Source organism: Penicillium vulpinum (assembly GCF_028829585.1).
Source record: "Penicillium vulpinum strain IBT 29486 chromosome Unknown utg000001l_segment0_segment0, whole genome shotgun sequence".
In the NCBI taxonomy this organism is placed as follows: Eukaryota; Fungi; Ascomycota; class Eurotiomycetes; order Eurotiales; family Aspergillaceae; genus Penicillium; species Penicillium vulpinum.
Window position 1 is genome coordinate 4,223,325 of NW_026643241.1, and position 20,920 is coordinate 4,244,244.

The following is a 20,920-nucleotide window of genomic DNA, read 5'->3' on the forward strand; positions in this document are numbered from 1 at the left end:
GGATTAGTCGGGCTGGAGATGAGGAAAGATGTAAGATTTGCGACGAAAAAGGAATGGACCAAAAGAAAATAGACTACTGTACGAAGATTTTTGGGTTTAAAATCATGCAAATATTCCATGATGTACTGGATGTTTCTAGTCGGATAACCGCATGTGGATATTAATATTGGTGCCTGAGGCATCGATTTTTGATATCCTTCTTTAGTTGGCAATCAGTCTATTAATTTCCTGCCGTTGGGTTATACTTCACTATATCTGCTTTAATATTGAGCGTAATTCTATCAAACTTCTGCTATAACAGGAAAAGAGGCATATATTATACTACTTGATACCCGAGGAGCTACTCTACCAAGCGATGACAATACTACCTAGTACTCCGTAGATGGTAGCGGACATCTACGAGCTTGTATACTAATCCCCGCAACTGACAGCTCCACAAAATTTGCATGCCTCCTTAGCTGCAACAGAACTCCGCACATCGGAGGCCATATCATCGGCGAAAACCCGACCAAACTAAACCCCGCATCAGTCGGGTTAAAGACCGAGCTCCGATCTAGGCAGTACGTATATAGTCCTGGGTCCCAGTGGTCTAAAGACCATCTAATTTATCCCAGGTAATACTTTGTAACAACAAAGATCACAGCACCATGACCAAAACATTCAACATCCTAGTCCTACCCGGCGATGGCATCGGCCCTGAGGTCATGGCCGAAGCCATCAAAGTCCTCAAGGTCTTTGAGACCCCCGAACGCAAGTTTGAATTGCGCCAGGAGTTGATCGGAGGATGCAGCATTGACGCCTATGGCAAGTCCGTGACAGAAGAAGTCAAGCAGGCAGCTCTGGACTCAGACGCAGTGCTCTTCGCCGCAGTTGGAGGACCAAAATGGGACAATCAACGTCGTGGTCTTGATGGACCTGAGGGAGGACTACTCCAAATACGCAAGGCCATGGACATCTATGCAAATCTACGCCCGTGCTGTTCTACCTCGCCCAGTGCCTCTGTCGCCAAGGAGTTCAGCCCGTTCAAGCACGAGGTTATTGAAGGTGTTGATTTCGTTGTTGTTCGGGAAAATTGCGGAGGTGCCTACTTTGGCCGTAAGGTCGAAGAAGAAACATACGGTGGGTTGGGCTGAGATTCAGCTGTGAATCAAGAACAACCTAACTTTTTCTTTTACTACAGCGATGGATGAATGGGGATACTCCGAAGCCGAGATCCAACGAGTTACCCGTCTATCCGCCGAAGTGGCACTGCGACACAATCCCCCCTGGCCTGTCATCTCACTAGATAAGGCTAATGTACTAGCTTCTTCGAGACTCTGGCGCCGGGTAGTAGACAAGACTATGGCAGCCGAGTACCCGCAAGTGAAGTTGGTGCACCAGCTTGCCGACTCCGCGTCATTGATTCTAGCAACGAACCCGCGATCCCTGAATGGCGTTATTCTGGCTGACAATACCTTCGGCGATATGATCTCTGACCAAGCTGGGTCTATTGTAGGTACGCTAGGTGTGCTGCCGAGTGCCAGTCTCAACGGTCTGCCTGGTGATAAGACGATGAAGACACGGCCTTACGGGCTGTACGAGCCCACACATGGATCTGCTCCGACGTAAGTGCTTGAAGGATGAAAATACGCCTGTGCTAACTTTGTTATAGTATTGCGGGACAAAATATTGCCAATCCGGTTGCAATGATCCTTTGTGTCGCGCTTATGCTCCGATACTCGTTGAACATGGAAGATGAGGCTCAACGTGTGGAGGATGCGGTGCGTAAAGTATTGGACTCAGGGATTCGGACACCTGACCTTGGAGGTAAGTCTGGGACTAAAGAATTGGGCGACGCGATTGTGTCTGCATTGTAGTATAGAACTTAGGAATAGCTATATCTATGATTGATCGGTTCAAAGACAAAGCCCTAAGCATATGCGTCAAACTGGCCACCGATCAATCAATGCGTGTAACTTTGATAAAGACAGAAATCGATCAAAGGCAATGTTTGTTAGCTGAAAACTGGGGTTGAAAGGAAATTAGATAACATATTACATGATTTCACAATTCTTCCAAAGTTATAATTAGATTGGCATATTCTTAGAGACATTTTCATCCTTCTTCCATTCTTCTTCTTCCTCTCTATGTCTAAAACATTACATCCACTCAAGCTCAGAGCGTCCATACCTCCACAGAGTCCATTTCAAGAAGAGTCTCTCACGAGAAACCGGGCCCTCAGCATGTCATTCCAAAAGCCGAATATCCCATTCCAATCAGCGATGGCACCGCACCAACCAAGCCAGCAACAAAATACACCAGGATCCTGCGCTCTACGTCTTGAAAGATTAGAGCAACAAACCTCCACTACAAAAGGCGAGCTGATGGCATCAGTCGCAGCCGACATCTGCGCAACATTCATAAGTATCGCAAAGTACTCCGAAGAAGGTATCCTCCAAGGACAACACACAGGCGTCATCGACAAAGTGATCCAGACGATCCGCGACACGGACGTTAAGCAGAGGCACTTGCTAGATCGACAGGTGCGCAGATTGCGTAAAGAGAGGAAGTGGATGCAGAAGAAGTATTCGAGATTGGCTGGACAGGCTGATGGGCTGGGTCGCGCATATCAGGCGAAGATGCAGCGGATGAGAATCTCACTACGAGAGGCGCGGGGGGAGGTGGCACAATTACGAAGGGAGCTGGATATGTTGCAAGCTTCCTTGAAACGGAGTGTCATTGAGGGGAGGTGTACTCCAAGTGACAATATCCATGGAGGATTTGAAGTTGATATGGGGGAGGATGTCGATGGAGATTATGAAATTGCAGAGAGCGGAGATGAATCTAAGTATGAGGGAGATCTTTGATGTCATTCAGATATCTCTTGAATGTTTCTCAAATAATTCTTCGTTTGCTCTGAGCTTTCATGGGAAGCCGTTTACACATTTTCTTTGTTTTGCTCGGATTTTTAGGGCAAAAGAGATTTGACTAATGTCAAATATGACACTCATTTCGACTGTACCTTGCAAATAATATACATAAGTACTGCGTAGTTCAAAGCGGATTTGCCTATAAATATTAGTGTGATATCTGAATCTCAAAGTCGGCGTTTGAATTCCGAGGTCTGAGTCGGCATTTGATGGCGAATGTGACTTCATATGCATCCTCTATTCAGCTGATTATTGTAAGATAATTCATTTGAAATGGGAAATCTAGGCCATCACCATCGGAACTGAGGGATCCAGTCGGAAATTGTCGTAATCGAATCACGGTGTGCAAGTGCATGGTCGTCGAACTCCAGGACCTCGGCATCTTTTTTGGTCATTCAATACACGCTGATTCGGCCCGCGGATCCACCGACACTCTTCCATGTGGAAAGTCTGGAGGTCCCTTTTTCTGTCTTCCGTTCCTTTTCTGTTTTTCTCTTTCTTTTTTTTCTCTTTCTGATCCTTAATCCTCTCACTTTAGCCTCTTCAAAAGATCCTCTTGAAGCCGACGTTGAGTTTGTTCAATTTCTTCCCGAACAATCTACCCCGGAAAGCGTTATCGGCCGAGACCCGAGAATGAGCACTCACGACTATGATGCCGTCCGCAAGGACATCGCGTCCATCCTGAAGAAGCCTGGCTATGACGATGGCAGCGCAGGACCTGTTTTCGTGCGACTAGCATGGTAAGTAAATATAGTTCTTGAATCCTTGTCGTTTCCCGATCGGGCCACCCCAGATCCACGGCGCGATAAGCCCCTGCCAACGCAATGTGACTGACAATGATTTCAAACAGGCACTCCTCTGGCACGTACGATGCTGAAACTGACACCGGTGGTTCGAACGGAGCCGGTATGCGGTACGAAGCCGAGGGTGGCGATCCGGCCAACGCTGGTCTGCAGCACGGACGGGCATTCCTAGAGCCGATTAAAGAGAAGCACCCTTGGATCACGTACTCTGATCTGTGGACTCTGGCCGGCGTGGTGGCGATCAAGGAGATGGGCGGACCGGACATTCCCTGGCAAGGCGGACGAACAGATCTGATCGACGACACCAAGCTGCCACCCCGGGGACGACTGCCAGACGGAGCCCAGGGCGCCGACCACCTGCGGTTCATCTTCAACCGCATGGGATTCAACGACCAGGAGATCGTAGCGCTGACTGGCGGACACAACCTGGGCCGGTGCCACGGCGACCGCAGTGGATTCGAGGGCCCGTGGGTGACCAACCCCACACGGTTCTCGAACTCTTTCTTCAAATTGCTGCTCCAGCTTGACTGGAAGCCTCGCACGTTGGCGACCGGTAACACGCAGTTTGTGTATGAGGATCCCGATGCTGATGAGGATGAGGAGCCGTTGATGATGCTGCCGACTGATATGGCGCTCTCAACGGATCCGTCATTTGCTCCATGGGTTAAGCAGTATGCCGAGGATAAAGATTTGTTCTTTGATCACTTCTCCAAGGTGTTTGCGAAGTTGATTGAACTTGGTATCCGTCGTGATACTCAAGGTAATGTGACCAACACTGACGGCACTCTCGGTGGATATGTCTCAGCACCGAAGAAGAGCAACACTGCTACAGGCCCGCCCAGAGCGCGTCTATAGAGTGACATCTTTTTGTTGTTGTTTTTTTTCTGGCTTGTTTTTGGATTAATTCCCCACTGCGTTGGTAGATCTGGGACTGCAAACTGCAGGATCCGGACATGTAAATAGATCATAGATCATAGAAAGCGACTAAGTTAACTGACTAGATGACTGGCTGTTAGTGTTGTAGCAAATTATTGAAGTAGCGAAATCAAACTGAAGGATGAAATAGAAACAGAAAAGAGGGAAAGGGGAAGTCCAAGTCTGGGGTAAACTGCGGGGAAACGTTGCATTCACTATTATCTTACAAATAATAGTACATTACTTTGTACTCTAATATGCTACAGTAGACTTGTTATGCATTAAGGGGTAATAATGATTTGTACATACTAGTCAAAAGGTACTAGTATTAAATATATATACTAATCTCGCGGTATACAGACTCGGGTTTCGGCTTTATCAAATAAGAGTCCCCTGATTGGCAGATGACTGTGCGGACTAGTATTAATGGCGTATATTGAATTTTATGTAGAAATGAACTACAAAGTAAATGAACTAAAATATGTAACATATTCAAATATATTCAACATAACATCAAATCAAGACAAGTCCGCTTCATATACTTCATCTCCCTCATCGGTGTCACTATCACCAGGCTTCCATGTTGGATCGGTGTTTTTCCTCTTCGAATTCCTCAACCCCGGTCTTCTTGATATCCTCGGCCTCTCCTCTTCCCGTTTCTTCTGTTCATCCTTTTGTCTTTGTTGTTTATAGTATTCCTCTCTCGCCCATTTCGGGTCTTTCTCCAGTAACTCTTCACTTTCATCTTCTTTTTCTTCTTCCCGTTCTCTCTTCTTTTTCTTTAGTTCAGGCTTCTTTTGTCTTTTCCGCTCCTCTTGCTCTTTCCGTTCCTCTATCCTCTTTCGGCTGAGCTCCTCTTGTTTCCTCCGTTCCTCTCTCCGCTTTCGGTCGAGCTCCTCTTGTTTCTTCCGTTCCTCTCTCTTCTTCCGATCATGATCCAGTTTCATTTGCATCTCTATCTTCCTTTGGGTGAGTTTCTCCCTTCTCTGCTCCTCCGCATCCTCATCTGCATCACTAAATCTATTCCTTGAGCTGTATCCATGTATCTTGAATGAATTCATAGCATATCTCTGCCTTGGATCCAGGGCCTGCTTCGCCATAGCATAGTTTGCCATCGCGGACTTCTTGAGCTTATCACCATGCGTACTGCGGAAGTGTCGGCTTCGAAACTCGGACATAGTCTCCTCTGCATCTCCCATGGCAATACCTGACCACCCAGTACCCCTGCTATTGCCTAGTCCGGGCGAGTCGGGCAACATAGGCAGCTCAGGGAAGTCCAAAGCTCCTTCATCTCTAGGCAGACCCCCAGGCCACATTTCAGATTGTGGACCGAGCCAGCGCGGAGTCTCCAACATCGACTGGAATATATGGTTATTGGTGTAATCCTCCTGAGATTGGGCTTGATCAGGGCTCGATAGGTCCTCAAGCCTTGTCGGGTCAAAGAATGAGGACAAATCGAATTCTGGAGGTGTGTTTGTCGAGTAAAGCGATTGATCAATGAGCGACGGGTCAATAACCAATGGATCAAGAAACATCGGGTCAATGTGAGTTTGTGGTTGAGAGGGTACAGCAGCTTGTGGAGCGGCTGATCTGGCGGGTGCACTCGATGTTGCCCAGCCGGGGTTGAAACTGCTGAAGCGTTCACCATTATATGAAAGTACACGAGGCCATGGATCCTGCAGCTGCCGTGGCGGAGTAGATCGCTTCCAAGGGATATGTTCTTCAAGAATGTTCTTGTTCTCGCTCAGGCAATTGCTCATCTCGAGCATCGCATTGTTGGCCTTTGCCAAAAGATCGCTGGTGGGATTCATGATTCGTTCATAGAAAATGAGCGGAATAGCATGACGGCTGACCCATTCAGTTGGTACTTTTTCTTCATTTTGAAATGCTGGGATTCCACCGATAATAACCCCGGAATTGACTTGGCTGTCGTACATCATAATATTCCCATTATCTTTCTCGCCTCGTTTCGTATCTGTCCAAAACAAACGAGCATGAGATTCGTTGTTATAGATGCCGCCAAGCCAACGGTAATGTGCGACTTGTTGCTTATCTTCATAGTCTATGTAATTGAAACTGAGATTCTCCGTGTGATTTCGGATCCGCGTCTTGATATCGGACGTTACCACTAGACGCAGTGGGAGTTGACCGATTTTTCGTTCTCCAGTAACTCCCATCGGATCACCACACCTAGTACACCTGAAAGACTTTCGTGGGTAGAAACATCGCTCGATCAGCACTTGGAGATCTACTCCTTCTTCGTCGCCCGGTTGATAACCAGGTAAAATGCAAGATCCTTGATGGGAGTTATAGAACGGGATCCCGAACTGACACTTGCAAGGGGTCACTCGCTCAACGTGAAAATAGCGGAATTGAGCAAAGCTTCTCGTGGCCACTGACCATACCGCCCAAGGAGGAATCGGCTGTCCCACTTGCAAGCCGCTTGAGCCATCGATAAACATACGGAGCCACTCATCACGCACAAATATAGAAGTCTTATCGTCCATGGTCTCCCAGCTCGCCATTGTCACTTCGATGAATGCTTTTTCAATTTGTTTGAACTCAGACGCCCGGTTGTTTGCGCGATCTATATTGGTACAACCAGCATCGAGTAGCATTCCCGCTACAATAACAGCATCCGTGGCACAAGACATTGCATCCCAGATAGGGCCACGGCCCCGGACCGGAAATGTAGTGCCATTTGGATCCCAGTCAAAAGTCAATGGCGACAACTTTACATACCCCGTGGTAGGGAAGGATCCGAGTTTCATCGGGAGCAAATCCTTGTAGGACTGGGCGGTCCGGTGGCAAACGGGTTTTTCAATAGACGGGATGTGGGGATCACGGTCGAGATCAGCATACACGATCTTCATCACGGCTTGTTCCACGGCATCCGTAATCGCTCGCGTGTCAACAGGGCCCATAGCTTTCGCCATAACGGGACCCAATTGGTGATTTCCAAGGGGGGCCACTGTATGAGAAGGTGCCAGACTAGGCGTCCAGGTAAAAGTTGTGATATCCTCAGCAGCAAAGACGGGATCTTGAAACGGCGGGGTGGGGGGAGCGAGGGCGACCTCGGTAGGCAGGAGCCCCGGGTGAAATTTCTCTCGAGTGCTTGCTTCTGGGTTCCCTCATGTCATCTGCACGCCTTTTTTCGCCTGGTGCAGGGCCCGGAATCTTCACACCCGGCGGATCTGTCAATGAAAAAGCCGGTGTGAATTCGACTCCTGGGTTCATGTGTTGCAATAGATGCATACGGAGGATTTCCTCTTGTTGTGCGTCAAATGATGGCGCTGGAGGTGGTGCAGGTGGGGGTGGTGTGTGCAAGCTGTCAACCGAGTACATATACTGTTGAAGGACGTAGTCGGGCATATCTGGTGGTGCATCCTGAGGGCGTATATACGCATTCAAGATAGCTGTGCTCACACCCGGAAGAGAATTGTACCACCTACTTAGTGGCTTTGGGCGCGGATCGAGGTCGTATCTCAAGAGTCGTGGTCCAGTATCTCGGTTAACATTGAGCATTTCAAGCCAAGTCTTCGGACGATGGCGTTCTTGCATGTAGTAGATAAGTTTGAAGAGCATCGCCTGTTGAGCCCTGAGACTTGGCTTTTTTCTCGTTGTCTTCGCGGTCTTATGCGATTCCTCATAATGCATTCCCCAGAAGTAATGCTTCGACAACACTTGCAGCTGCGGGAGCCTCAAGGAACGACTACGGCCACCTAGAATACTTCCATACTTGACATTGAAATGTGACCAGTCGTTAGGCGGATCAGGAAGAACAGTAAAATCGTAAAGGGGTAAGGGCGGAGATGGATGTTCGAGTTCCTCTGGCTTGTCTGGGAAATCGGAAAGCGGAGGGATCTCCAGCGGAGAGAAACCATTATTACTCATCTTGATAAACTGGCAGTGAAGAGATCGAGGTCTCAAAATCTACCACGATAGGCTCAATCAAGGGCAATTTCCTAATACTTGGGTGTCCTATATTGGTCCGAGGAGATTGGAAACTATCGACCAAAGGCCGAAACAGTGCGAACCAAGCGCTTTAATGGATAACGAGGAGCATCCATTGTCGGAAATGCCAGCTTGAATGCCCTATTTACCAACAGAAAGAAATAGAGTGTCATAATGTAGATGGTAAGCACGAGATGAAAGGACACACCGGGCGCCCCGAATCCAATACCCATGGGAACATCTTGTTTCTTGATGAGCAAAGCATTTGCATTCCAGGAAAGGTTTAGAGCCAGGGCAGCATGAGCGTGGGGGAATTCTATATTTGTCACATTAGCTCATAGTCTCTTAGTCGAGGCCAAATCCAGAGGATATCAAAGAACAGAATAAAAATAGAAAGCTTCTAATATTAACAACAGTGGAGTTTTGGGATTCTTTTTACAAAACAAAGAACTTGAATTTTATTCAAGATCGTTGAATAGATTGGAAGGCTGTACACATAGACCAAGGTTCCGGATCCATTGCAGGCAAATGATGTTGTGGCCATGTTGCCATCTTGCCATCTTGCTTGACCGTGAGTAAACCTAACACGAGCCGAGAAAGTACCATTAAAGTGCGAAGGTGATTGGTATTGAAGCAGAAATCTCTGAGGTTTCCATGAAAAGAAGTCAATTGGGCACGTTTGGCATCGTCCGGCCTGAAAAACATATGAGCCAAGAGTGTATGGACCAGTGGATGCCAATAGAGACTGATCGAATCACTCAATCAACTCAATCAAAGATTGAAGAAAGAGAAAGAGCAAAAGCGCATGTATCAAAGGGTTGACAGTACCAGGAAAACCCACTATGTGGACCTGATGAAAGATTACTCGAAGCACAAAGAGAAACTATAGTGGCTGATGACTGGGTTCTTCACAGTTTCATGTCGAGGAAAACAAAGCCGCTCTGTCAGGGCTTCAGCTAAGATAGGTAAGATATTCGTAAATAACAGAGCAAATTACAAGAATCTTACACTGAAATAAACAGTCATGTGATTTCACATGATCTGCTATATGTACTAGCCGTTTCGGGCCTAGCCTCTCACAAGCGAGCCCTCTTCCAAATAAGGTTAGCGCCCCAATTACCCGATCCCACAAGCAAAGTCACTCAGTTGGACTTCCTCTCTCCATCCCTCTGTCGACAACCCATCGCGATCCTCGCCCATCGCCCATCATGTGTACGTGACGACCCCTCCTTTCAGTCTGAGAGAATTATATGATATACAACCACGAATTTGCCAAAAGAAGAAGAGCAGGAACCGGTGGCAGAGACGGCGGTTCTCGAAATTGAATGTTGGCTAACATGTGGATTTCTCGATAACAGCGCTCGTGACCGGCGAGAAGACGAACTTCCAGTTCATCTTGCGTCTGCTCAACACCAATGTTGACGGCAAGCAGAAGATCATGTACGCGCTGACCCAGATCAAGGGTGTCGGTCGCCGTTACTCCAACCTGGTCTGCAAGAAGGCCGATGTCGACCTCACCAAGCGGTACGTTTCGCCACAACCCCCATCGAATATCAATCATTCCCATGCATCTGTTATTGGAGGAACCCCTTGAAGAGAGAGAATTGAGCTGTTTTCGACCTGAATCGACACGCGGAATAGGAACAGGGGCGGAATATCGCACAACAATCGCACAAATTTTCCAGACCAGCAAAGCTGACAAGACACTTTTTATATAGTGCTGGTGAGCTCACCACCGAAGAGCTCGAGCGCATCGTGACCATCCTTCAGACCCCCACTCAGTACAAGATTCCCTCGTGGTTCCTCAACAGACAGCGCGACATCACCGACGGCAAGGACACCCAGGTTGTTTCCAACGGTCTTGACTCCAAGCTCCGTGAGGATCTTGAGCGCCTCAAGAAGATCCGCTCTCACCGTGGTCTGCGTCACTACTGGGGCCTCCGTGTCCGTGGTCAACACACCAAGACCACTGGCCGCCGCGGTCGCACCGTCGGTGTCAGCAAGAAGAAGGGCTAAATTATTCTGTTCGTTTTTTTTTGCCGGGGGTTCTTGGAGGGATTCCGTTATTTCCGGTGTGTTTCTATGGGCAGCACTCGTGGGATCTTTTCCCCGCTGGGCTGGGCATGATCCAGTTCAAAAAATTGAAAATGAACCATATCAATGAAATGACCCGATCTCTTCGATACGTGTACTTTGCTATCAGCCTTGGATTTTATGGGATCATCCGTTGTGCATCAAGCCAACTCCTTGATCCGGTCTATATCCTCGGCCCTCGTAGGGTAGAATATCTTGCTGTGGGGTAGATGTCCTAGACCATTGGTGTGGAACAAGGCCCATGCTTGCCATCAATCAACAACTATGGGGTACTCTTAATCGATATCCCTCCATCTGTGACTATCTACGCCTATCACAAACAACCCCACTCACATATACCATGGATATCTACACTGCCTACATCTAATGTATGTACCTCTAGCTTCAACTTACACCTAACCGCCTCTTACTTTTTTTAAAAAAAATTACAGACCCTCGCAAGCGAGGGTCCGCCACCCATATGACACTTTTTGACAATTCACAACTTTCTCTTTAACTATCAACCACTCCACCCACTATGCCTAAAATCAATTTAAAATACATATAAGCTTATATTAATAAGGTATAAACTAAACATCCGAGTCAAAACGTGCGATATCATAAGAATTACGTGCGAATTCGCGGTTCCTAATCGTCGTCGAAGTCGACGATGTCAGAAATATAGAAAATAGAAATTTAGTACTAGAATTTTCTTTGAAATCTTATTATAATCTCACATATATCATAGCCCTATCTATCTCAATCCGAAATTCAAGTTTCTAGAAAAGGTTTAGGGAGCCTTCTTCTAGTATCACGATTTGAAATTTTAACCTACTATACACCTAACATAAGATATATAACCTAGAAGGCGTCCTTGAAACTTGGCCCTAAAATTTTAAAACAGTACTAGGATAGCACTAGAATATTAGTGCTATACTTAAAATGAAAGGTCCCAATGTAATATTGTTGGAAAAAGAAGAATTTACACATGTACCTTTTGTATGGTGTGCCTAGTAAAAGGTACAGTGTTATATGGGTGGTATGTTGCATATATAGGTGGCGGACCCTCGCTTGCGAGTGTCTGTAATTTTTGTAAAAATTCAAGGGCCGGTTACATATACTTAACGCTTTATGATTGTTCATTACTCAATGTTCAAGTCTATCCAAGATTGGTTAAATTCAAAGCTGCGTAGACGTATATAAACAGAAGCCAAACCACCGGAAATCAGCAGGAAAACAGATGGCCGAAAATACGGCCATTCTCAATTCCTCATAGGACTTGGTGTCAAATTGTGTGCAAATAGCCAGTCACAAGATCAATAACACGCAGTGTAATGATAAATTCATCAACGCATTGTATCATAGAGTAACTTGGTCGAGTGTTTAGAACCACTCGCCACCGAGCCAGCGGTTGAAGAACTCCAGGCTAGACTCAGGCTGGTCCATAGGAACCATGTGGCCAGCGCCGAAGATACGCATAAAGGTGAAGTTGCCGTGGGATTTGATCTGACCGATCTTCTTGCCAACGTGCTCGTTCTGTACAATCTTGAGGTCCTCAAGCTCGAGGGAAGCGAACTCCTTCTGGCCAGGCCACTCAAGAGCCTCGGACCAGGCCTTGTTGCCAAGCCAGTTGCAGATGAAGTCAGCATCGCCGGCGTAGATCAGGACGGGGATCTGCTCAAGGAGACCGGGCACGAGGCGGTGGTAAGGCTTGAACCAGTCACCATTGAAGAGGAAGTTACGGTTGATGTCGAAGTTGCATGAATCGTAGCCATCAACCTCGGCACCGACAGCCTCGCGGACGCTCTCCTGGCTGAGGTACTCGCTGACGTAGCCCATGCCCTTGTAGCACAGGTTGCTAGTGTCCTCACACTTGCCACGAACATCGTAAACATTCTGGCCGGTGCGCTGGTAGGGGCCAAGCATGGCGTTGTTGCAGTAGATCGAGGCCGGGACGCAAACCCAAGGGCTCTCGCTGTTGTAGCAAGACTGGATCATGCTCTGGCAGCGAGAAAGGGAGTTGTCCATGGACTGGCAGGTGCTCTCATCTAGAACAGCGGGGTAGCCACCCTCGCCACAGGCCATGGGGCGGTAGTACTCGTACTGAGTAAGACCATCGGTAAGACCGTTACCAATGAGAACAGACTTGAGGTTAATGTTGCGCTTCTTGTGGGAGAGAATCTCCGAAGCCATGACAGGGATGTAGTGGCCAGCATAGGACTCGCCAGCAATGTGGAAGTCCTGTGTACCATACTGAGGGAATTGCTTGAAGAACAGTGTGAGAAGAGCGTAAACGTCCTTGGCAGCAGCAACAGTGTCGCTGACAGAGGAGCCACTGTAGGAGTAGCCGACATTGATGGGCTGGTCCAGGAAGATCACAGAGGCATTGTTGTTCCATGAGAAATCATTGTAAATAGGCTTGATGTTAGCACCGATGGAGCTGGGTCCAAGCTCCAGGAAAAGTCCGGTGAGGGACGAGCAGCCGGGACCGCCGTTCAACCACAGGATAACGGGGTCGTTCTTGGGGTCATTGCGAGACTCGAAGAACCCTTTCGGAGGTTAGATAAACTTGAGGTAATAAACGGATGTTTTCCGAACTCACAGTAAAATAGATGCTTATCGTTCTCGTTGTCATCCAAGTAACCACTGTACTGCTTCACACCGGGATCGATGCCGAGAGCGCTGGGGTCAACCTTCTTAGCACGGAGGTTGTAGGCCTCCAGTCTGCCGTCAACCTCACGCTCCTTGGTGCCCTCAGCACCAGTTACCCAGATGTCTTGAACATCAGCACCACTGACGTGATAATCCCAGTGTGAATCAGGACGGCGGGTGTGTTTCTTGGGTAGGGAAAGCAAAGGAGCGCTCTCCATGGATTCCGGGAAGTGGTTAGAGACTTCCTCCCAGAGCTGACGAGCCTCACCAGAGAGAGACTTGAACTGCTTTTTTAGGTTTTGCAGGGGCTTGAATGCATCCGCACCCTGCTGGGCTACGTTCTCCACATTCTCACTGGGAGCTCCGAGGACCTGCTGGAAAGACGGGACAGCAGCAGAAGCGACTCCCGCCAAGAGAGCGGTAGACAGGACTCTCATTGCAAAATATGTTTGGATTTCACAGCAAAAATGATGGTAATGATGAGTTATTGATGGGGAGCGGGTACCTTGGGGTCTGGAGTCAGGCACCTCTTATCAGTAACCGTTTGCGGAATGGCTCTCAAAAATGAATCAAAGGAAGACAATCACCTACAATTTGAAGATATCACAAGATACTGATGATTGAAATGAAGCTGATGAGTTTGAAGAAGCAAGACGATGATGTCCTGGTCTTGTGAGATGAGGAAGAAGCAGGTCCCGTCCAAGGCCAATGACGCTGGGGACGGGGTTGATAAGATGAGCTGGCTGGACCAATCAAGTGGCTCTAAGAGGGGGCCCGACCCCATGATGGGATGATTCAGCATGAGTCACGGGATTCCAAGGTTACCTTCAGGCTGGAGGGGCACGAGCTTTGCTACTAAGCCTGTTTGGGTATATTTCCTGACGCAAATCAACTTTTAATACTTTGTACTCAGTCTACATATTCTTCACTCTTGACCGTGTCATCCATTTGGAAATAGTATTCAAAAACATATCTTGAATATCACCGCATTTTCTAGTGTCTGCATTTTCTCAAATATTGACGCAACCAGCCCTCAGTGGCTTCACAACCAAAATGCCTATCAACCAACCCTCCAACCAGATCAAATTCACCAACGTGTCGGTAGTCCGACTAAAAAAGGGTACACTTCTGTCTTATCTGTGTCGCTTTGATTTCTCTAACCTTTCACCTCAATCCAGGCAAGAAGCGCTTTGAACTCGCCTGTTACAAGAACAAACTGCTCGAATACCGTTCCGGCGCGGAAAAAGATCTCGACAATGTCCTCCAAGTCCCAACCGTGTTCCTCTCAGTCTCCAAAGCACAAACCGCCCCATCAGCAGAGCTAGTGAAAGCCTTCGGAGCCGGTACCTCTCGCGAGGAAATCCTACAAGAGATCCTCCGTAAAGGCGAAGTGCAAGTTGGCGAGCGTGAGCGCAAAGACATCCTCGAGCGAGTGGAGAAGGAAGTACTGGATATCGTGTCAGGTCGACTAGTCGACCCCTCAACCAAGCGCGTGTACACTACCGGAATGATCCACAAGGCGTTGGATCAACTGACCTCGGCCAGCGGACAACAACAGACACAAGCGAGCGCGGAGGCCAATGGAGATGGCGAGGAGAAACCCTCTCAGCCGAAGAAGCCGCTCTGGACGGGATTTTCGGCGACCCGCTCGGCGAAGAGTCAAGCGTTGGATGCCATGAAGGCTCTCATCGCCTGGCAGCCCATCCCCGTTATGCGAGCTCGCATGCGTCTTCGTGTGACATGCCCGGTATCCCTGCTGAAACAGTCTGTCAAGGCTGCTCCAGGTGCTGCGTCGAATAAGGAGAAGGAAGCCCCCTCCGGCGGCTCGAAGAACAACAAGAAGGGGAATAAGGGATCGAAGAAGTCTTCAAAGAGGGACGATTCAGACATCGAGGCTGGTCAGTCTGATGGGGAAGCTACGCCCAAAGCCCCAAGCACCGTCAAGGACAAAATCATGGCCTTCATTGAATCGATTGAATCGCAAGAAGTTGTTGGTGGGGATGAATGGGAGATTGTTGGGTTTGCTGAGCCCGGTGCGTTCAAGGGATTGAATGATCTGGTGAGCAATGAGACCCGCGGAAGAGGTCGGGTTGAGGTTCTGGATATGTCGGTCACACATGAGGATTGAAATTATGACGTCGTTTGATTTCTCTATGGGGCTTTACTGTATACAATATACCGATATGACTGATGACAAAAAGTAAAAAAGAATCTTGGAATATACTGAATTTTGACTTGCCAACTCGCCAACTTGTTCTGTCTCATTTGGAGGTAATGCACTACAACATAGGGGTGAAGAAAGTCTATTTTCATGGAAAAAGCAAAGATGACCACAACCTTGAATGAAGAAATCCTTGCAGGGAAGGAAAACATACATGGCATCAAGCACCGGCTTGTAAATAAGAAGCCACTCAACATAGAAGAGCCTCTCTACGGGGAAAAAAGGCAACCTTGGAAGTATCTCAAGTACAATAGCTTTGGGGCATATCATTGACTCGCAAGTAACTAAAAGTATGGTACAATAAGACGCCTAGGATATTGGCAAATGAAAGCAAAGAATGTAACTCCGAAAATGAAAGCGATATGGGATATTCCCAACGAAAAGAAGAAAGTCGTCATCATAACTCATTTTTGTGCCCCTCAAGCAACTCAGCCATCCAACTCAGAAACGCTAATAGTATCGCATCCGGTCACCATCAAAACCACATTCTTACCCGGACCGAGTTCTCTAGCGAGATCGAGTGTCTTGGCTACTGCGTGACTCGAGTCAAGACCAGCCAAGACCCCCTCGTGGTGCTGAAGTGTTCTAAATCCATCCAGGGCAACTGCGTCGGTAGCCGTGGAAATTTCAATTCGGTCAGAGTCCTTCCAATGGGCAACCTCAGGGCTCACGGTAGACAAGTTCATGTCGGGTGAAATAGAATGCGAGTCAAGGATCTGGCCATCGTCGTTTTGAAGCAGGAGAGTCCGGGCACCCTGAAGGACTCCGAGTCCACCATCTGTCAGGGCAGCTGCCTTCGCGGCTTCCACGCCAACCAGACGAATAGCTGGGTCATGAAGGAACGGTCTGAAGAGACCAATTGCACCGCTACCGCTACCAACGGCGGTGACGAGGGCATCCGGCTGGCGACCTACTGCCTCGTGCATTTGGGCTGCAACCTCCTCGCCTAGAAGGGCTTGGAACGTGCGAGCTAGGGTCGGAAGTGGACTGGGCCCCACTGGGCTACCCATGAGGTAGTAGGCAGATTCGTGATTGCAGACCGCATATCGCAGAGCTTCTGTGATGGCAGAGCGGAGACTACCCATGCCAGAGGGGGCGCGAGCCATCAAAACCTTAGCGCCGAGTGACTTCATCTCGAGCACGTCCTCTTCCTGGGCACTAGCGTCATCTGCACCCATGGCGACCACACAGCGCAATCCCAGACGTGCACACATTGCAGCGGTGAACTTGCCATGTTTGGCTGAGGCGCATTCTGTGACGATCTCCGAGCGGCCCATACGGCGAGCTAGCAGGAGCTGGCCGATGATGTTGCGGGTCTTGTGGCTGCCATATTCATTTTTGTCCTCGCGCTTCAGCCAGATAGTGGCCCCTCCTGCCAGACTGGTTAACTTTCCAGCCATGTGCAGTGGTGTGACTCGGGCACGCTGGAACGTGACATATTCCTCCCAGAATGAAGAGTCTGAGACGGTGGCTTCGAAGAATGATGTAAGCTCGTAAAGAAATCCCATTATTGATTCAGGAGCAAACCGGCCCCCATAAGAGTCATAGCCATCAAATGTAAGCTGGGGGGCCCGCAGACTGCCATCTGGCTGCATTATGGGAGTGTACGGTGTGGTCGTGTTCAATATCGAGGTTGAAGTGAGCTTGGCAAGAGTCTCCGGGCCCGTGGAAGTGTTGACAATGACGGTTGATACTGTTGTTGCTCTGGTTACACTCTCTGAGGCAATTGTCGACTCGGTTTGTGTGCTGCTATCGCATCTCGAGGGAGCAACTGAGTGAGTCCGAGGCTGTACGCTTCCAAGCCCCTCCAGGGAGGGACCAGCAACCCGTGACTGAGCAGGTGCTCTGCCAGTAGATCTCAGGCGAATGGAATCTTCCACATTTTCCGTGTTATGTGTTGTGGAACCAGCGGGGTCCCATGATTTGGAGGAAAAGCAAAGAAAACGGCGCAGAGAGCGACGCATGATGTTCTTATCCTTAAGATAAAGGGATGAAAAGTAGAAGTTGGATTGGTAGATGGTTGGGTGTAGTGGTTGACAATCAGATCAGAAAGAGCCATAAAAGAGAAACAGGATGAATGTGAGGTTTGCCTATTCAGACCATGCAATAGAAGTCAGAGCGTGGTACCAGTGGGGAGGAGGTGCGTTAAGTACACTGTGGAATTTCCTGCCTTAGGTACTCCGTATGGAAATAGTCACCTCTCAGGTCAGGCCAATTGGATAGGAAGCTCAATTTAGTCTTACTGAGATTATCTGACTGGCTCCTCCAACTTCTTTCACTTCTGAATGGGGTATATTTGGTTGTACAGAAAATTTATATACAGCAGAATATAAGAATATAAATATATATCATTCAGTCTATTCTAGAGAGAAAATTACATGCCACACCTGGGCCACTTGACAGCATGAATCTGACTCACCATCTAAGGGCATAAACTGAGGATCTGACAGGCTATGCTATGTCAAGTTCAATATGGCTCTCAATTTAAAAAAATAATGAGATCGGATGCAGTTACGGTAAGATTTATTTCCCATCATTAGAACTATCCACCTGGGCATGTAGGAGATGGTTTGAGGTAATCAATCCTCACCGACCTTGCTTCTCATACTGACAGCAAACGCACTCAATCATCAGACTTCCCGAGGTCGATTGCTCCGTACTCTTTGAATTCTTTGTCTGGAATCTTGCTATCAAGAACCAGGCTAGAATACTCCGTATGGAATACGGAATAGTTCAATCGATCATTGTCCTAATAGCCGAAATCCTTCTAGATGCAATGAACCGCAGCGGTGACAGTAGTGGGACTTAAACCTCGCCAATGATTTACTTAATCTCAATCTAGTATGATCAGATTCCACATCGTAATTGAGGCGTGCTACTTTGCAGGGATCTAGCTCCTTCTACCACCAAAGCCGATAATGTTGATTGTTAATAAAATTGAGGCCTTTCCAAGGCATAATTCTATATGTCGTGTTACACCATCTGCGCTTTCCCAATAGTGTTGTTACTGTTTCACAGACCGAGCCTTATCTCAGGCCGAATTCAAATCCACGATGTGATTCTTTCCCAGCTCCCGCTCCACGTGTTGCCGTTTCTCAGTCTTACGTTCAGACTCGGTTCATAGAATGAGCATTACTTTATCCTAAAAATGAGATATTTTGCATTCTACCGAGTACAGGGGTATAAATTTGACAGGTCATATTTTGGATATACCCCTATGCCCTCAATTGGCCTGTGGATCCTATTTCCCCAAGGGTCTCTTTCAGCCACCCGAGGACATCTTTCATTCAACTACACATTCTTCTAGGTTTCTTTCAACGCCAAATTTTACCTTTCCAACTAGTACGGAGCATGGAGTACTTCCGAAATTATTGGGGAAATTGCTAATCCCCGATGAAAAATGCACTTCACCGCCAGCTTTATTATTGGCAATGCGTTTTCTATTGTATGCGCCTTCGCCGTCACAGCACGCTGAGCATACGCTCCACTCAATTCTTATGCAATTTACTAAACTGAGCTTCCTAGCTTCCCTTATGTTCTGTAGTCCTCATGTAAATATCTCATCTAAATCGACCTAGGGCGAAGCTGATCATGTGATAAACTTAATGGGACAAATTTCAACCAATGGGCACTCCGCCATACAGCCAATGCATTTTCTTTGTTTTCCATCGATGTATTACTTTTGCCCAGTGAACCATTGGGACTAAAAAAGCATATATCAACCAATATTGAAGTTGTTGAGTTTTTGTAGGAGAAATGAGATCGAAATACGAATATATGTTCAGAGGCTACGTACGTGCTACATGCGTATTTGGAACACTACTTCCGATACAAACCTAGAAGTTCGCACAATTTATTCCGTATCTGTGATGCTGGAATGTGTCTCTAGGTAGTCACTGGATCTGCTGTTTTAACAGATGGACAGATTATAAGATCGTACATATAGGGGCAAATAAACCTCACGATGACATAACTTAATATCCTACATACCTATTAATGAGACAGGTCTTCGCTTAGACTTTAAGACCTTGTCCTAAATTACGATGCTTTTGATCATGGCATCCTTGACTTGAATCGATCTCTTCCCTATAAACGTATATAGCAGTAGAAGCCAATTAGTCAAAATGGCATTGCCTACCCCTTATATTTGTGTCCGTTTGAAGCGTCAAAATCCGTGAAGGGTCCTTCCCCCGACACATATTATCCAGATTTCGGCGATCCGCGCCGGGAATTAACAGAGTAAGGATCCTAAAAGCATTGATTTCGCTCTCCGGTACGGAGTAGAGCCTACCTAAGTAGCTACTGAACAAACATTGTTCTGATCATCGACCTAATGCGAAAGGTCTACGAAATGTACTAGTTAGTCCTTAGCCTTTCCCGCTATCTAGTGGCTAAGTGCATCGACTTATGAGATCGTTGAGCAGTCCATGCAATGTCTTCAAGTCGCTTGATATTGATATGATATTCTCATGTACAATATTATGGGTAAAATAGAGTAGAATTGCATTACAATAATCAGTCCAATGGCGATCATTTATTATTTCCGTGCTATCCTATTTAATCAGCTACGCACGACAAAATAATTGAAAGAGTTGGGATTTGCGCCATACAGTAGGCCCGTAGTACTCGACATCAAATACAAGGCCCATCACAATCACCTAAATAAGAATATACTGACTGCTTTCATTTATTGCGCGTCATTTATTTCCAAGGTGCCTGGGTTGTGTGCCACCATTTTACCATCCTTGTTCTCGAAGCGTACCTGTTCGAAGACAAGACGCCCTTAGCATGATGCATCTAATCACATTCCCGGATCATATTATTCTACTCACTTTTGGCGGATTTTTCACATCAACCTCTTCCGCTCGTTCCTTGTCCGTGATTATCTCTTCCACCTAAACATATGAGCAATTAGCGCACTCTGTAATCCCAACAAAATTTTCCGGCCATGGTTTACCTACATGTCCTTCATGCGTCCCGCCGCGGATTTTGGTGCTAACATAGTTGCCAGGTTTAATAATATTACCGTGTTTATCTGTAACTTTGTTACCGCCCATGATGTTCAGTGTTTCTGGCAAAGATAGAAGAAGTGTACTGGATGCTAGATATCGTTAACATGGCATCTCGCTACATATATTCGTTTGAATGAGGATTGCACTGTATGGAGTCACGATGATCTCATATGTACCTCATCCGTATATCTAACATGGTTGCCACGAACAGATAGCACAAGGGATTTTATCTCAGACGTGCAACAATCATGACTCTGGGTACGGCAGTCTATAGACACCAGTGCATATAACAGCCAGTATTTGTATAAGATATACGACCTCGTATTTTAGACTGTTTCTACTTATTTGTATAAAAAACCCTGGATTGGGCCCCCGGACCCG

The 20,920-nt window shown here is 47.3% G+C and overlaps 9 protein-coding genes across 9 annotated transcripts; 5 read left to right on the top strand and 4 right to left on the bottom strand.

The window, feature by feature from the left end:
* Positions 1 to 647: 647 nt before the first annotated feature.
* N7479_001530 (3-isopropylmalate dehydrogenase) lies at positions 648 to 1,856 on the top strand (the record flags this gene model as incomplete). Its single annotated transcript, XM_057249227.1, has 3 exons — positions 648 to 1,119; positions 1,181 to 1,604; positions 1,652 to 1,856. 3 exons carry the CDS (start codon positions 648 to 650, stop codon positions 1,854 to 1,856), a joined length of 1,101 nt encoding a protein of 366 aa, XP_057113659.1.
* Positions 1,857 to 2,222: 366 nt separating this feature from the next.
* Positions 2,223 to 2,846, top strand: N7479_001531 (uncharacterized protein; the record flags this gene model as incomplete). Its single annotated transcript, XM_057249228.1, has 1 exon — positions 2,223 to 2,846. The coding sequence occupies one exon, from the start codon at positions 2,223 to 2,225 to the stop codon at positions 2,844 to 2,846; it is 624 nt and encodes a 207-aa protein (XP_057113660.1).
* Positions 2,847 to 3,542: 696 nt separating this feature from the next.
* On the top strand, positions 3,543 to 4,567 carry N7479_001532 (peroxidase; the record flags this gene model as incomplete). The annotated part of the gene is made up of 2 exons (XM_057249229.1): positions 3,543 to 3,649; positions 3,760 to 4,567. 2 exons carry the CDS (start codon positions 3,543 to 3,545, stop codon positions 4,565 to 4,567), a joined length of 915 nt encoding a protein of 304 aa, XP_057113661.1.
* Positions 4,568 to 5,145: 578 nt separating this feature from the next.
* N7479_001533 (uncharacterized protein) lies at positions 5,146 to 8,521 on the bottom strand (the record flags this gene model as incomplete). The annotated part of the gene is made up of 2 exons (XM_057249230.1): positions 5,146 to 7,748; positions 7,813 to 8,521. The coding sequence occupies 2 exons, from the start codon at positions 8,519 to 8,521 to the stop codon at positions 5,146 to 5,148; spliced, it is 3,312 nt and encodes a 1,103-aa protein (XP_057113662.1).
* Positions 8,522 to 9,721: 1,200 nt separating this feature from the next.
* On the top strand, positions 9,722 to 10,691 carry N7479_001534 (40S ribosomal protein uS13). The gene is made up of 3 exons (XM_057249231.1): positions 9,722 to 9,793; positions 9,940 to 10,105; positions 10,300 to 10,691. The coding sequence occupies exons 1-3, from the start codon at positions 9,790 to 9,792 to the stop codon at positions 10,595 to 10,597; spliced, it is 468 nt and encodes a 155-aa protein (XP_057113663.1). The 5' UTR covers positions 9,722 to 9,789; the 3' UTR covers positions 10,598 to 10,691.
* A 1,346-nt stretch (positions 10,692 to 12,037) lies between these two features.
* On the bottom strand, positions 12,038 to 13,743 carry cp3 (carboxypeptidase C PRC1; the record flags this gene model as incomplete). The annotated part of the gene is made up of 2 exons (XM_057249232.1): positions 12,038 to 13,203; positions 13,257 to 13,743. The coding sequence occupies 2 exons, from the start codon at positions 13,741 to 13,743 to the stop codon at positions 12,038 to 12,040; spliced, it is 1,653 nt and encodes a 550-aa protein (XP_057113664.1).
* A 602-nt stretch (positions 13,744 to 14,345) lies between these two features.
* N7479_001536 (guanine nucleotide exchange factor SDO1) lies at positions 14,346 to 15,434 on the top strand (the record flags this gene model as incomplete). Its single annotated transcript, XM_057249233.1, has 2 exons — positions 14,346 to 14,426; positions 14,485 to 15,434. The coding sequence occupies exons 1-2, from the start codon at positions 14,360 to 14,362 to the stop codon at positions 15,432 to 15,434; spliced, it is 1,017 nt and encodes a 338-aa protein (XP_057113665.1). The 5' UTR covers positions 14,346 to 14,359.
* Positions 15,435 to 15,955: 521 nt separating this feature from the next.
* Positions 15,956 to 17,491, bottom strand: N7479_001537 (tryptophan synthase; the record flags this gene model as incomplete). Its single annotated transcript, XM_057249234.1, has 1 exon — positions 15,956 to 17,491. The coding sequence occupies one exon, from the start codon at positions 17,489 to 17,491 to the stop codon at positions 15,956 to 15,958; it is 1,536 nt and encodes a 511-aa protein (XP_057113666.1).
* A 2,723-nt stretch (positions 17,492 to 20,214) lies between these two features.
* On the bottom strand, positions 20,215 to 20,584 carry N7479_001538 (hypervirulence associated TUDOR domain-containing protein; the record flags this gene model as incomplete). Its single annotated transcript, XM_057249235.1, has 3 exons — positions 20,215 to 20,289; positions 20,360 to 20,422; positions 20,489 to 20,584. The coding sequence occupies 3 exons, from the start codon at positions 20,582 to 20,584 to the stop codon at positions 20,215 to 20,217; spliced, it is 234 nt and encodes a 77-aa protein (XP_057113667.1).
* Positions 20,585 to 20,920: the final 336 nt, after the last annotated feature.